This window comes from Schistocerca americana, chromosome 2 (genome assembly GCF_021461395.2).
Source record: "Schistocerca americana isolate TAMUIC-IGC-003095 chromosome 2, iqSchAmer2.1, whole genome shotgun sequence".
NCBI lineage: Eukaryota > Metazoa > Arthropoda > Insecta > Orthoptera > Acrididae > Schistocerca > Schistocerca americana.
In genome coordinates, this window is record NC_060120.1 from 447071597 (window position 1) to 447087314 (window position 15718).

At 37.7% G+C, this 15718-nt stretch overlaps 1 protein-coding gene across 5 annotated transcripts in view; it reads right to left on the minus strand.

Moving 5' to 3' along the window:
- Window positions 1-15718, minus strand: part of LOC124594767 (E3 ubiquitin-protein ligase RNF13) — a 130096-nt gene that overhangs the window by 14163 nt on the left and 100215 nt on the right. For all 5 annotated transcript variants that reach the window (XM_047133160.1, XM_047133157.1, XM_047133156.1 and 2 more), the window contains 2 exons: window positions 8326-8528; window positions 1948-2242 (listed from right to left, as the gene is read on the minus strand). In XM_047133160.1, coding sequence (XP_046989116.1) covers window positions 1948-2242; window positions 8326-8528 — 498 coding nt within the window. The remainder of the gene's footprint in view (window positions 1-1947; window positions 2243-8325; window positions 8529-15718) is intronic.

The window sequence follows — 15718 nt, forward strand, 5'->3', positions numbered from 1 at the left end:
CCGTTCTTTAAGGTACATGCTGAGATTCAACTACAGACAGGGTGATGCCCAGAGCAATTCACGCACTTCAAAGGAGATGAACAAACGACTCATTCACGGGTGGTCTTATCACATTTACTGCAAGTGGCTTCTCCCTTAGATCCTAAACTGCTGTGCTCAAAGTGCTGGCATTTAAAACAGTTCAGTTGGGGATGTAGGGCCACACACTTAAATGAGGGAAACCTGCCTTGATATGCTCTGGGAGTTCCATACTATTTAATGCGAGGATAAAGGATTCAGATTTTACTAATCCCCATCCACCATTTTTGTGATATTCTGTGCACCAACAATGCCTTCTTGAGCCCACTCAACCATCAGTTGTTCTTTGAGGATGTCCCCCAGATCTCTGTATGTCCCAACACCTCTGCTGAAGTTTAAGGTGCTGTGTAGCTCAGTTACAATCGCATATTCTCTGAGGCACTGAACTTTCTGGAGGTTGCTTACCAGCAGCATCTTTACCAACAACATTCCACTGTGCAATTGGTTGACAGATTTTAAATTGCCAGCAATTTGCTGTAAATTTTTCTGAATATAGAAAGGTGAATTAAAAACCACGGCTACAGCTTGGTATTTCTGCAGAAAATTGTTCATAATATGGGTTGACAGAGTGATGAGATGATCAACTGAAGAGTGGTGCTTACAAAATCTACATTGTACATTTGGTAGCAAATTCTGAGACTCAAGCCACCATATCAGTTGATCATTTATCATGTGTTTGATCACCTTGCAGACACAGCTGTTGAGGGAAATTGGGTACTAGCTGGATGGAAGATGTCTGACCTTAACAGGCTTGGATACAGGGATTACAGTGGCCTCAAGCCAATGTCTGGGAAACATGCCATCCGTCCAAGTGCAATTATATGTATGAAGGAGAAAGTGCTTCCTGTCAAGTGCTGCAATATCTCAAAGTGAATATCGTTCTGCACTGGAGAGAAGGACTATGACGGGGTGAGAGCATGTTTGAGCTCTCTCACTGTAAAAATGGTTTTGTAGCATTTGCAATTCTTGGAGATTTCTCCGGAGCCGCCTCCTCTCGTTTATGAAGGAGGAAGGCAAGATGGTAATGGGTGGTGGGGTTCGCTATCTCTGCAAAGTATTGACCCAAGGTGCTGGAAATATCGATAGGGTGCATGATGACACCATTTGTTATAGTCAATCCAGGAATCAGAAGAAATACTTTGTTTCCAGAAAGAAATAGTAGAGTACCTCCAACAACAGAAGAGGGAGTAAAACTGTTAAAAGAATTAGTAAAAGAGATCCCGCTAGATTTTTTGCTATCTCTGATAAAGCAACAACATTGAGGGCAACTGTTTATAACACAAATACAGTTCTCCTTCGTGGGATGGCATTCAAAGACAGAGTGCAAGTCTCCACGAGCGAGCCTGCATCGAGGCATTCGTTAGTCCACCAGGGGACTGGGCCATGTCACAGTACTAAGAAGTTCGAGGGATGGGACATTCTACACCAGTAGGAATAACATTTGTAAGGTACTCTATCTGATCATCACTGCTGCAGTAATGTTGTTCGTCAAAGGTTGCCAATGAAGAGTGAAGCCTCCATTTGGCTTTAGAAAGCTGCCAATTGATTTTGCACACAGATGGGGCATACAGATGAATTGTATTCTTGATGTTATGCTGTGATATTTGTTGAAGCAAAAATGTTATCTTCATTTTTCAAATTTTTCCAAAGACACCCACGTCCTCATCGTAAGATCACCTGTGATCTTTAACCTGAAGTTTATTATTTTAATATGTGCAGAAATTTATAAAATTTTACCCCATTCATTTTCAAATTATTAGTCTGTCCACTTTTTTTAAAAGGGGCTATAAAACAGTTTTGACAGGAACAAATAGAGCATCAGATTAGAATCCAATGTTTACTTACCTCTCTCACAAAACATCACATTACCTTGCTGTTGTGCCTCATCTGGAGCTTCGGCTGACGCATACAAACTGTCCCAGTAATCAGATGAGGTTTCTGTTGAAGCAGAAGAGGACTCTGAGGTTACAGATTCTGAATCTTGCTGTGGCTGGAGCCGCTGATGTGCCACTTCAGGCTGCACTGAATGAAAGAGTCTGCGTCGTCTACCAATGTGACGTGCAATTCCTCGGGGTAAAGAAGCTGCTGGCGCAGACCGTGACAGATCTGCAGCCGAATCATTCTGTTCAACACGATTTGTACTTCCACCTGTGATGCTGCTCCCCTGAAATTAATAAAATTATCATATAAATACATTCGTGTTTGACATCATTAATTGCTCTGTCTTGCTACCCCCCCCCCCCTCCCCCAAAGAGTGTGTGTGTGTGTGTGTGTGTGTGTGTGTGTGTGTGTGTGTGTGTGTGTGTCAGGAGGGAGGAGGGGGGGGGGGGGGGGGGGGGAAGGGGGTAAGCAAAACAGCAAAAATGTTACCAATAGTCTCTGTACATCCTCTGTTTATTCCAGAGACAACAGTAATGTAATTGTGTGTGGGATTTCTTTTGCTACAACTATAATGCTTAGTCAGACAGAAGTTAAGATGACCCTCATTCAGGTCATGTGTAGAATGTAGTTCATTCGTCTCATGACATAAGTTACAAATCAAAGATTTTTGTACTAGAGACACATCAAATTACTTAAAAAATAAAAGGTTATAATAATTAACATATTTAAGCAGGCATTTCTGAATTTTTAGAGATGAACAATTTAACAAGAACATATACAACACTTATCATCATTTTGCAGCTTGCAATACAATTTATACAATGTATTAAAATTTTATTATATAATACACAATCTTTATTGTTTCCTTTCTTTTCAAATTGCCAAACTGTCCTGCATAAATTCTTCAATTGAATAACATTTTTTCCACTAGTGTATTATATAACAATCTTTTTAGTGGGTCAAACCCCATATTTAAAAGATTTGTGTGATTTAATTTATTGTAAATTTTTAATCCCATGTACAATGACATTTGAGCATAAAGTTTCAAATTATGACAGGGAAGTTTGAAACTGTGTCTGTGATGAGTACTGAATTGTAGTTGAAATGAAAATTGTCAAGTGAGTTTTGATTTTTATAAATGAAAATAAAAAATTCATAGATGTACGGAGAAGGAATGGTTAGTACTTTTAATTTTTTAAATAATGGGCGACATGATGTTCTTTTTTCGACTAAACACGTTTCTTATGATTCTCTTTTGAAGTGTAAGTGATCTTGCACTGTTCATAGAGTTTCCACAGAAAATTATTCTGTATCAAATTATAGTCTCAAAGTATCAGTGGTAGACTATCTTCCTGGTTTCCATGAGTGTGGAACCAGATAAGACATTCATCGCACAAACTAGGCTGTTTAGTTTGTTTGCTAAGAAGTCTACACGTGCCTTCCAATTTAAATCTTTGTCAAGATTTAGACCTAAAAATTTTACATAACTTGCTTCAGTCATTTCGTGATTGCCACGCACTATTTTTATGGGAGATTCTGATGATGTTTCAGCAATGAAATGCACTAACTGTGTTTTTGTGACATTGAGTTTTAATCAATTTTGCTGAAACCATAATTCTAGGTTTCCCATTATATTTTCCACAGTATCATGAACTTGCTCTAAATTGTCATTTTCAATTAAAACCGAGGTGTCATCTGCAAATAAAACGCAGTGAACTTCAATGCTTAAAGGTAAATCATTTATGTACAGCAGAAAAAGATAAGGTCCTAAAATTGAGCCTTGTCGGACCCCTGTACAAACCTTTTACCAGTCCGAGAATGATTTTTTTCCATTTTAATTTAGAATAACTCCCTGTTTTCTTTCTGGCAAATAAGATTTTAACCACTGTAATGCCCCGTCCATGATCCATCTCTCTAACATGCGTAGAAGTAGTAAGTGATTGACAGAGTCAAAAGCTTTGGCCAAATCACCAAAAATACCTGTGACCTTTTTACTCTTGTCTAAAGGAGAGCTTATCTTTTCAGTGAATTCCACAGTAGCATTTATTGTATTTTCCCCCTTTAGAAATCCAAATTGATTTTTAACTAAAATATCTTTTTCTATAAGAATGTTTTCAAGATGTTTTGCAACAATCGTTCACCTTACCAAAAACTGGCAGCAGGGAAATAGGATGCTAATTTCCCCTGTCATCTGGTGAGCCTTTCTAGAACAATGGTCTTATTTCAGTATATTTTAACACATCTGGTAAATATCCTTCCTCAAATGACTGATTAATACAATACTGGCCATTAAAATTGCTACACCAAGAAGATGACATGCTACAGACGTGAAATTAAACCTACAGGAAGAAGATGCTGTGATATGCAAATAATTAGCTTTTCACAGCATTCACACAAGGTTGGCACCAGTGGCGACACCTACAACGTGCTGACATGAGGAAAGTTTCCAAGCGATTTGTCATACACAAACAGCAGCTGACCGGCGTTGCCTGGTGGAACGCCGTTGTGATGCCTCGTGTAAGGAGGACAAATGCGTACCATCACGTTTCCGACTTTGATAAAGGTCGGATTGTAGCCTATCGCGATTGCGGTTTATCGTATCGCGACATTGCTGCTCGCGTTGGTCGAGATCCAATGACTGTTAGCAGAATATGGAATCGGTGGGTTCAGGAGGGTAATACGGAACGCCGTGCTGGATCCCAACAGCCTCGTATCACTAGCAGTCGAGATGACAGGCATCTTATCCGCATGGCTGTAACGGATCGTGCAGCCACGTCTTGATCGCTGAGTCAACAGATGGGGATGTCTGCAAGACAACAACCATCTGCATGAACAGTTCGACGACGTTTACAGCAGCAGAGACTATCAAGCTCGGAGACCATGGCTGCGGTTGCCCTTGATGCTGCATCACAGACAGGAGCGCCTGCGATGGTACTCAATGACGAAACTGGGTGCACGAATGACAAAACGTCATTTTTTCGGATGAATCCAGGTTCTGTTTACAGCATCATGATGGTCGCATCCGTGTTTGGCGACATCACGGTGAACGCACATTGGAAGTGTGTATTCATCAGCGCCATACTGGCATATCACCCAGCGTGATGGTATGGGGTGCCATTAGTTACATGTCTCAGTCACTTCTTGTTCGCAATGACAGCACTTTAAACAGTGGACGTTACATTTCAGATGTGTTACGACCTGTGGCTCTACCCTTCATTCGATCCTTGCGAAACCCTACATTTCAGCAGGGTAATGCACGACCGCATGTTGCAGATCCTGTACGGGCCTTTCTGCATACAGAAAATGTTCGACTGCTGCCCTCGCCAGCACATTCTCCAGAGCTTTCACCAATTGAAAACGTCTGGTCAATGGTGGCCGAGCAACTGGCTCATCATAATATGCCAGTCACTACTCTTGATAAACTGTGGTATCGTGTTGAAGCTGCATGGGCAGCTGTACCTGTACACGCCATCCAAGCTCTGTTTGACTCAATGCCCAGGTGTATCAAGGCTGTTGTTACAGCCAGAGGTGGTTGTTCTGGGTACTGATTTCTCAGGATCTATGCACCCAAATTGTGTGAAAATGTAATCACATGTCAGTTCTAGTATAATACCAATGAATACCCGTTTATCACCTGCATTTCTTCTTAGTGTAGCAATTTTAATGACCAGTAGTGTAATTTTAGCCAATGGATGAGAAATGATGTTATAAACAGCCTTGACTACAGTGGTTGGAATTCCATCCTACCCAGCTGATTTCTTGTGTTTTAAAGACACTATAGCATCTTTTACATCTTTTGGGATAATTCTTTTGAATGTTTTAAGTCTTGCATTTTGTTTTATATTTACAAAGTCGACATCTACCTTGTCCTGGTGAGCTGTGATATCTACTTCTGATTTTGCCACATTTATGAAAAAAAATCATTGAAACAGTTTGACATTTGAAAAGGATCTATAATTATATCATTTTTAATTTTAATTTGGACAATTTCTTGGCACTTGTTCTTTACTCCCAACTCAGATTTGACAACACTCAAAATTGCCTTTGATTTATTTTCATGTTTACTAATATACAGGTTGTTAGCCTCCTTTTTATTGCCTGTACAACTTTTTTGAATGTCTTCTTATATCTCTTTACATACTCCACAAAGTCAGCACTCATTTTTTTTTTAAAAAAAAAGAAAAGGTTTTAACTCATTGTGAAGCAGTATTTTCCTGGCACTAGAAAATTTTATTCCTGGTGTAATCCAATTTATTTTATTGGCCACTCTTTGTCGCCAGGCTCGAGGGGGAAAAGTTTCGTTGAAAACATCTAGGAATGTTTTGACTTTTTTTTTTCACTTGACACGCCATTATCTAGAGGCCAGTTTATAGTTCTCAGTTTGTTAGAAAACATATTTAAATTCTCTTTGCTAAAGTTCCTTTTAAAACATGTTTTCACATATTTTGGTTTCCCTCTGAGAGCAGTGCTGAACGATCTGATATGCCTAAATCCAAACAGAACTTACTTCCAGCCTCAAACTGATAATTTGTCAGAATATTGTCAATACATGTTTCAGAGAAGCTACTTCTTCTCGTACATTCAGTGAAATTTAAATTAGAAGCATATTTCTGAATTAAGTCTCAAAAATTTACAGTGTCATCATTATTCTTTAATACATTTATATTTAAATGTCTGCTGCAATTACAATTTTTTTATTTCTGTCTTTCTGAATGATGAAACTTGGATAAAAAGAATTTGGTTACAGCACTTCCAGGCATCCTGTACAGAGATACAACTACACCCTTCAATATCTACAGATGACACTCATGTCAGGAATGTCAACAAAATTGTGCATGCCAATCGAAAACTGATTGTTCAAGAGACCGCAGAAGAGTGTAAAATTTCAGTTGGATCACTTCGTGAAGTCCTGATACAGCATTGTGTTGATACCAAGTTCATCCCAGGGCTCATAAGTCAAGACCAGAAAGACCTTCGCCTCACAATCTTAGAAGAGCTTTAAGATTGTGCAAATGAGAATGAGATGTTCCTTAAGAGAATCGTAACTGGTGAGACACATGGCTCTATGGTTATGACGTTGACACCAAGGTTCAATCTTCACAATGGGTTGGAAAAGTTTCTCTAAGACCAAATCAAGCTCATGTGGTCAGGTCAAATGTCAAAGCCATGCTGATAGTTTTCTCTGACTTTGAGGGATTAGCTCAACATGAATCCATGCCACAGGACACACTGTGGTACTATCAGAATGTGTTGCGACACCTGTGAGAAAATGTTAGAAGGAAATGTCTTGAAATGAGGCAAGACAATTCACGGTTCTTGCATCACGGTAATGTACCCACACATTCATCAGTGTTGATGTGGAACTACTGCACAAAAAAAATATCACTGTGCTGCCCTTCCTCAGTACTCTTCAGATCTGGCCCCGGTAGACTTATTTTTATTTCCAAAGTTGAAAAAAAGGACAAAGATTTGCAACAATAGACACGACAAGCAAAAATTCGCAAATGACATTTTGCGTGATCCACACTGTTTCCAGAAGTGAAACTGGCACTATGAGTGGTGAATCAATTGTGGGATCTTGTATTATAATGATATCTACAATTTAACTTCAAGAAAAATTTTAGTACAAGTCTTCATTAAGATGGTGAAGGTATAATATGAAATTTGAATATAATTTTATTTATATGATTTCTTTTTGATAGTATATTTGAATGGTTTATGAACCATTTTCTCTTCAGAATTCAAATATATCAGTTTCTTTCAGTGTGCAAAATGAGATAAACCCATTAGGAAAAATGTCTCATATTCCACCTACATCACTTCAGTCATGTTTATTAAGTTTAATTTTGTATTGTTCTTAATCTTACATATAAAATTAATCTTATTTTCTTGATTTAAGAAGTTACATTTGATTTTTGCCATTTGAAGTTTGTTTATTTCTGATCCAAGAAAAGAGATGTAAAAAGGGATCTTGAGATCTGGTGCCAACTATTACTGCACTTTACTTTGATTTCTTAAATAAGAGCAGCGAGTTGCATGCAGCTTCCTACTAGACACATAGAATCTTTATTACTTGAGTGCATCTGTTTTATAAACAGTATTTACTGGGGGGGGGGGAGGAAACAATATGCTCTGTGGAAATGGCGTCGTCCATATCAATTCTGACAGGCAAAGAAAAAAATCTTACTTTAATAGCTAAGAAGTTCTTGGGTTTAACATATGTTATAATTTATTTTGAGCAGGTTTCTAATATTCAGCAGCTTATTATGTTTTATGCCATATATCCTTGTCAAATCACATGGTAAAACTATTTCATTCACTGCCATTTGTTTAACTATATTATTATATGACGGTTACAGCACATACCCCAACATCAGATGATGCTGGTGTGAAGGTTCCACCTTGAGTGACATGAGAGGGCTGGCGAAGAAGAGGTGTGGTATCATCGGTGTCTGTGTCGCTTTCTGTCTCAGACAAATGCTCATCATGAGCAAATACACGTCTTTTACAAACTGGGCACACTCTTCTGTTCCGTGTTAACCATGGGTCTATGCACTTGCTGTGGTATGCTGAAAAATATATAAGTTCTGTACAACATTTCTTACACCATCACATAGTAGCCAACTTTAAAATAAACTGCAAAATCTACATCTATTTCTATAATCTGCAATCATTGAAAAGTGAGTGGTAGAGTGTACTTCCGACTGTACCATGTTGTAGTCTCTTCCTGTCTTCTTGTTCAACTTGTGTATGGAGAACAGAAAGATAGATTGGTTTCTTAAAATGCCTCTTTCCACAACACAATTAGTGCAATCTAAGATATAAGGATTGCATATTCTAGATGCCTTACTCACAGTAAGTATCTCCCCCCCCCCCCCCCCCCCAGACACCAAATTCTTGTGGTACCATAAACAAGTTGTTTAAAATTTAAAGACCTTTTCAGCATAACAGCAAAATTAAATATTTATTTATACAAGTCAAAACTTTTCACATATCCGCAAGTAAATATCACAGTATTATGCTTCAAATGGTGATTAAAATATTGCATAATTTCAATACAGTACTACTATCATCTGATATTAGTGATAATTATATTAATCAATTCACATGCACACCATTATGGCTCTGAAGGTGACACTCCTCTTCCCCCAATCCACATAGACCTAATATGAAGTGAGTAAATTCTTTTGGATCAGTCATTGTGGAACATTGGGTCAGCACTAATTCAAGTTGTGATCTGGATCATAGAAATTTACAGTCGGGTTCAGATTAATCTCATACAAGTCACATACTACTATTCCACAAAAACAACTAATTAAAAAATATAACATTCAGCAATTTCTCTGGGCAGATAAAAATGATTTTTGTAGGTCACCGGATACTGGTGGCAGATTTAATTCAGACAGCTCAGGGTGGTTAAGCACTTGGCTTTCTGTTGTGTGTACATTGTGGCACAAATTTAAACTACAGGTTGACATTAAGAAAGTTTGTCCAAAGATAAATATGTTCTGAAGGTCCTGTTTCTGATTTGCTCTTTGCCTATACACATTTTGATGCTGCTACACCATCATAAGTGGGTTTCCCTTTGCTTTGCTTTAATTAGCTGTTTGAAGACCAGCCACTTAGAGGAATAATGGGCCAAGAAGATTGGCCATTTATGCCATTATTTAAAGTGTACCTGGCATATCTGCAACTGAGGTATCTTCAAGAGCAAAACATACTAAAAAAGGACCAAGCTCACAATTTATTTTTTGTTTTTACTTTCGTTCTTAGATAGATCATAAATTTCAAAATAATGATGGCAAAAACCATAATTATCCCTCCAAAAAACAAGTATGCACCGAGTTATTAGGCAATTTCACCCTTTTGAGCTTCCAAAATTTCTTGCTCACTCAACAAACATGACATATTCATTGCAGAATTACAGAAAACTGCAGAACGTAATGAGTAAATGCACAAAATTTCGTCAGTGCAATTACTTACTGGCTCAACCATTGCAATAGAAGCTGCTCTGTTTGCTAATGCTTCTTTCGAAATAATTCCAGAAATTGACAACAGAAGGCAGCATCTGTCAAGGAACAGGTAGCGAGATGTCCATATATTGTTCTCATATGAAATAAATCCAGGTTTCGAGTGACAGGTGGCTCACGCACCAATAAAATTGAGACCTGAACTACACTGGTGCACTGTGATATGGGCTGAGCTATGCTCGGATTCAGTGTTGAAAGTGTTAACACCACATTTCGTTGTTCATGTTGCTGTCTGTCTTTGCAACAGCAGATACTGCCAACACTGCAGAAGACAAACAGCAACATTACCAACCAAATTTGGTGTTTAAAAGATAGGGGTATCACTGACAGTGGATCATCATCAAAACTTTTATGGGTGAAGAGAAGAAGAATCAAGAAATTTGTCTGCTTGAGGTAGAAATTTCAAACATATTTACTGATTAAGTTAATATGGACAAAAATAATAAGCTTTCCTAAACAAAACTCCCCTCCAGATGAATGTGTCCAATGAATCTGTTATGTCAGACACACATATTGCTGTTATGCACCCAAAGCAATAGAACTGAAAACTTATTACGAATAGAGTCTCGTTAACGGCGTAGATACTTCAGTAATGGCAGGCAGTTCAATAACTGAATACTATGCAAATAAGGCTTCATAAATGTGGTATGTATGTGAAGTTGTAACGACAACTGTACATATAATAATTTTTTTTCTTTATGAATTTAGATAAATTAAGGTAAGCAATGTTTTGAACTTTTTTTTCGGTTCGTATTGTTATGTTAAAGAGACTGTGAGCAACTTTTGAAATGAATATTATTATTTATGTTAGATTTCAAATAATGTGGTAATCAAAAGAAAGTGTATTTAAGGTTAAAACTATTGTAAGATGTGAAAATTGTAATTTATACACTTGGTCCATACGTAGGTAATGCATTAGGATATGTGTAGTAGAAAACCTGTGGTGAATACCCTACCTGTAGGGGAGCGGGAAAAGGTGGAGGCAGGCGAGGCGGGAAAACGCACACTGGCGCAGTGCGGCACAACGGACACAGTATAACAGTCGGAGGTGAGCAACAGTCGGAGTTGGGAATCGGTCAGAGGAACACGTACTGTACCGAGGAGGCTACCCAGGAAAAGTGGATTCCATTGAGCCTCGGATGAACCGATTCCGCCTGTGTGGACCAGTGTCGAAACTGTTTCTAACTGTTTAATAATAACGTGACTTTTACCAGAATTGCCTTAGCCATTACTGATCCTGATCACTGACCTAGACAGGATCCTTACCTCGTATTGTGCAACCCGAGTATCCTGAACTGAAAGTTTAAAATTAGTGTTAATAAGAATTATCAGCAGGCAAACCTATGCTATAAAGAAGTCTAAAGTTCTGTGTGTTATTGCAAATGTTGGTAAAGAACAAAAGTATGACTAAATTGGAAGAGAGTTTTTTTTTTTTAAATTGAGTTAGCGATGTCATTTAATTAATCTGAGACAGAAATAATGACAGTTAAATTATTCAGAAGTAAGACAAAAGAGTAGTTATCCATAGATTGCTAAATTTGAGTGTAAATTTGCCTTCAGTACTTAATAGTTTCAGTATAACGACCATAGCAGTTTCAGCCCCCCCCCCCCCTTCTTTCTCTTGTCCATTCTTTCAAACCTTGAAATGTGTTGATCAGATTTGACCAGTAAAGCTAAATTCTATATTAATCCTAAGTGTATTAGTGTTTTTCCATCATTAATAGTGATATTGTGTGTGTACTTTCAAGATTGTCGATGCTAGGGCAATCTATGCCAGATTTCAGTCTGCTCAACATACAAAATGCAGTTCGTAGTAATCATTACTGTGTGGTGTTGTGTAAATTTAGCTCGTCCAAAGTAGTACAAAAAGAGAAAACTTTAGTTCAGTGGATTTTTTTGGTTCCAAACTTTGCCATATAAGGCAACGTTACTACGTGTAGTTATGCTTGTACATGCACCCACTTGTACAAGGAAAAACTCACTCATTGCCTAAGTAGGCTGGCGACCGAATTATTAATTATAGGTAGCATCTACTGGGTGTACTTCTTGTCCATGCGAAAGAGTAATTATACTTTACATTTGCTTGATGCATCACTGTAGTTATTGACTGAGTATAAGTCCGATCTTGCTTCTATTAGGTACACGCGGTCAACTTATGTACTAAAATCCTTGTTTATAAGGTGGAGCCCGTGAACTTATTACAGTACAGGCTTTATAGAGCTAACGTACGTCCAAGCAGGGCGGTAGCGTTACAACGTAACCACCACTTACACTCTGTTCACCACAAGTCACAGGAGGGACTATTCGCAAAATCACACTGACTAGGGATGGGCTAAATTGTTAGTTACGAGTAACAGGTTTCAATGTTTCAGTTCTAGCCACACAATAGGTTCCAGAGAATTATTAATTATTTAATAGATTCCGTGTAGGCCATGAATTGCATTGAAACCAGTAAAACACATCACATTACTTAGGCGCTTCATGTGTGAATTAATAAATTTATTGATGGATGCTAGATGTTTTTTCACGTTACTCAAAGTTCTTTTCAAATATAATGTTTGACCATAAATACAGCATCATGCAATTTCATTTCTTTTATCACTAAGAAAAATTCCCGACAAATAACTAGATTTATTCAAAAACCACATGCCACTACACACAAAACTGAAAGTAAAATTTCTACACTTTACTTTCCCTTAGCACATCACATTTGCAATGATTGCACAACAGAACAACTATGTAATCAACAGTTCCTGACCCCACTAGTCCCCATCAACTGTTTCCATAGCAACAAATACATTCCACATGCCAGCTGTGAGTTACACCTTGCACAGGTGGAACTATTAATGATTCACGGCTCCCTCAGGGAAGGCTGCGATGGAATAGTCCACATAAACAAATACATTACAAGCTCACAAATAACACCTTGACTTCAAGGAGCTGCCCATGAGTAACATCTTGTTAGATGGAACTATGAGGCTGCCTATTACAGAGACAAGGCACATTGCTTCGTTTTGGATACTGAAATTTTAACATCAACAAAATTATCCTAATGTAAACTGTGTAGTTTTGTCACTGCTATACAAAAACAAAGTGAATAGAAAAAAACCTGTTTTTTGGTTGGTGAATTGAATGTATAATTTGCTTATCAGCCTAATGTAAATTGTGTAGTTTTGTCACTGCTATCCAAAAACACGGTACGGTGAACAGAAAAAAAATCTGCTTTTTGGTTGGTGAATGGAATGTATTATTTGCTCAGTAAGTATGACTCAGTAACAGTGTTATTTTAATAGTTATATTAAATGGTGCTCACATCTAACACCAACATGTACACAAGAATACTAATAAGTGCACGAATATCCAATTCACAGGCGAGCCCAAATGCAAGCAAAGTGACATTTGTATCTTGATTAACTATTATAATTCACCAAACACATGTGAAAGAGATGCCTTTAGACAAGGCAATGTCTCTTTGCTGGGTGTCATATCTTTAAGTACATGCACAGAGCTTTACGTCCATCACAATGTAGAACTACAAATGTATGTGTCTATGATTTCAGTCCCTAGTCTGTTTTATGATTTCATCTGTCATTCATCATGCACCTCTGGCAATGATTTGTTAATGTGAAAAATGTAAAGTAGCACCATGGTTTAGAGGTCACCATGAACTGTAGGTACACCCAATAACTGGCTGTGGAAATCAATTTTCAGTCCAAAAAAGGCAAGGTCATACTACTGGCAACAAGACCACCTACATCTATACTTGCAAACCACTGGTAAGTGACTGGCAGGATGATCTTGTCATTGCACCACATATAAGGACTGCTTCTCATTCCATTAAAGTATGGGGCACAGGAAGAATGATTGCTTAAATGCCTCAGTTTGCAAAATAATTGGGCTGGTCTTCACATTGTGGCCTCTATGAGAGTGAGAAATAGGAGGCTCTAGTACATTTCCAGATTCAAATTTAATAATGGTTCTTGAAGTTTTGTAAGTAAGTTTTCAGGGGACAGTTGATGTCTATTTCAGGCACCTACCAGTTCATGTTTTTCAGGATTTCTGTAATACTTTCCTATGGGTCAAACAAATCAATATGAGTGCCACACAACAGGAATAAAGCAAAGCATAGAGCTGTAGAAAGAAAGAACGATGATAAATGACAGGCATTTGGCTGTCAGAAGCACAATGTTTGAAATTATCAACAACTACCATAGGATAACCTTATCAAAATAACTCTCACAGAACCAAAAGAAATTTTAATCATGTGTGATCATTGTTGCCACACATGCGTCATGGTCACTGATGCCAGTTTCAGGGTGGATATCCTCGAAGGGCTTGGGTCTATATGTTGCTATTGAATTTAATATATTTCCATCATATGTGAGAGTCTGAACTATCTGTTCAAAGTAGCTTTCAGTAAGTGTTGAATGAAAACACTAATGGCTTACAATTTGAATCATTGTTGTCACAGAGCAATTTTATGCATTTGGTAACCCAGGCTTCAGAGTTACTTTTCCACCTCCATTTTTCCTTATTTACTCCATCTCACATTCCAAAATTCTGAAAGATTTTTTTTCCATTTACATCAGTCTTAGTCAGGTGATTTCTGTTGCGACACTAGGTAAGTAGCCATTTCTCTCTTATCTAAGAACCCTGATCTGTGTTTCTTATTTTGAATTAAGATTTTTCACAAAAATGTATTTGTCAACTTTTACTTTGTAGTTCACATGCTTCCTGAAGCATAGTTTCCAAACAAACACAAGATGTCAAGATGTGAAGAGTTTGAACAGTTAATATCTTCAATTTCAATACATTCTCAACACATTTTGGATTTTTTTATGGGAAAAAGTAGAAAGTATAGGGTAAGGAACACTAAGTGAAATGACTTTCTTTTCTGATGCATGGCTGCAGGTGAAAACATTTCAATGTCCGTAGAAACAGCAATGACATTTACCACTTACTAATCAACATCTAAGTTAGCAGCTGTCACAACAAAAAATCTATTAACAACTATTTTATAACAGTATAACTTTGTGGAAGATTTGAAGGCAATGTACTGAACATACATTTTCGTAAAAATGAAATTGACAACATTTTGACAAAAGGTACATGGTAACTATCCATTTTCACATGAGGAAGCCTTAAGAAGACCGATTTCATTCACCACAGCTTATAGCTGTGAAAAGAGAAGAATATATGGATTTGGACCACAGCCTTTGATCTACATGTGCTGAATTGAATCCAATAAGTGTGATATCTAGTTTTATGCAGCTTTCCACACTAGCTCACTGTGTATAAGCCTCTCCATCTCTGTATATCAATAGCAAATCCACATCTATTTAAACGTGCTTACTCTAGTCAAGTCTTAATCCTCTTCCAAAATTTACTCTCTACATTTCCCTCCATTATCAAACTAACAAGTCTTTGATGCCCTGGGATGTGTCCCATGAATCGATTCCTTCCCTTAGTCATGTCATGCCACACACTTCTTTCTCTACAATTCCGTTCAGCACCCCTTCATTATATATCCAATCTACCCACATATCCTTCCCTTAGTCATGTTATGCCACACACTTCTTTCTCTACAATTCAGTTCAGCACCCCTTCATTATATATCCAATCTACCCACATAATCTCCAGCATTCTTCTGTGGCACCAAAATTTAAAAGCTTTTGTTCTCTTCTTTCTGCAGTGTTCATCATCAATGTGTCACTTCTGTATCTTCTGCA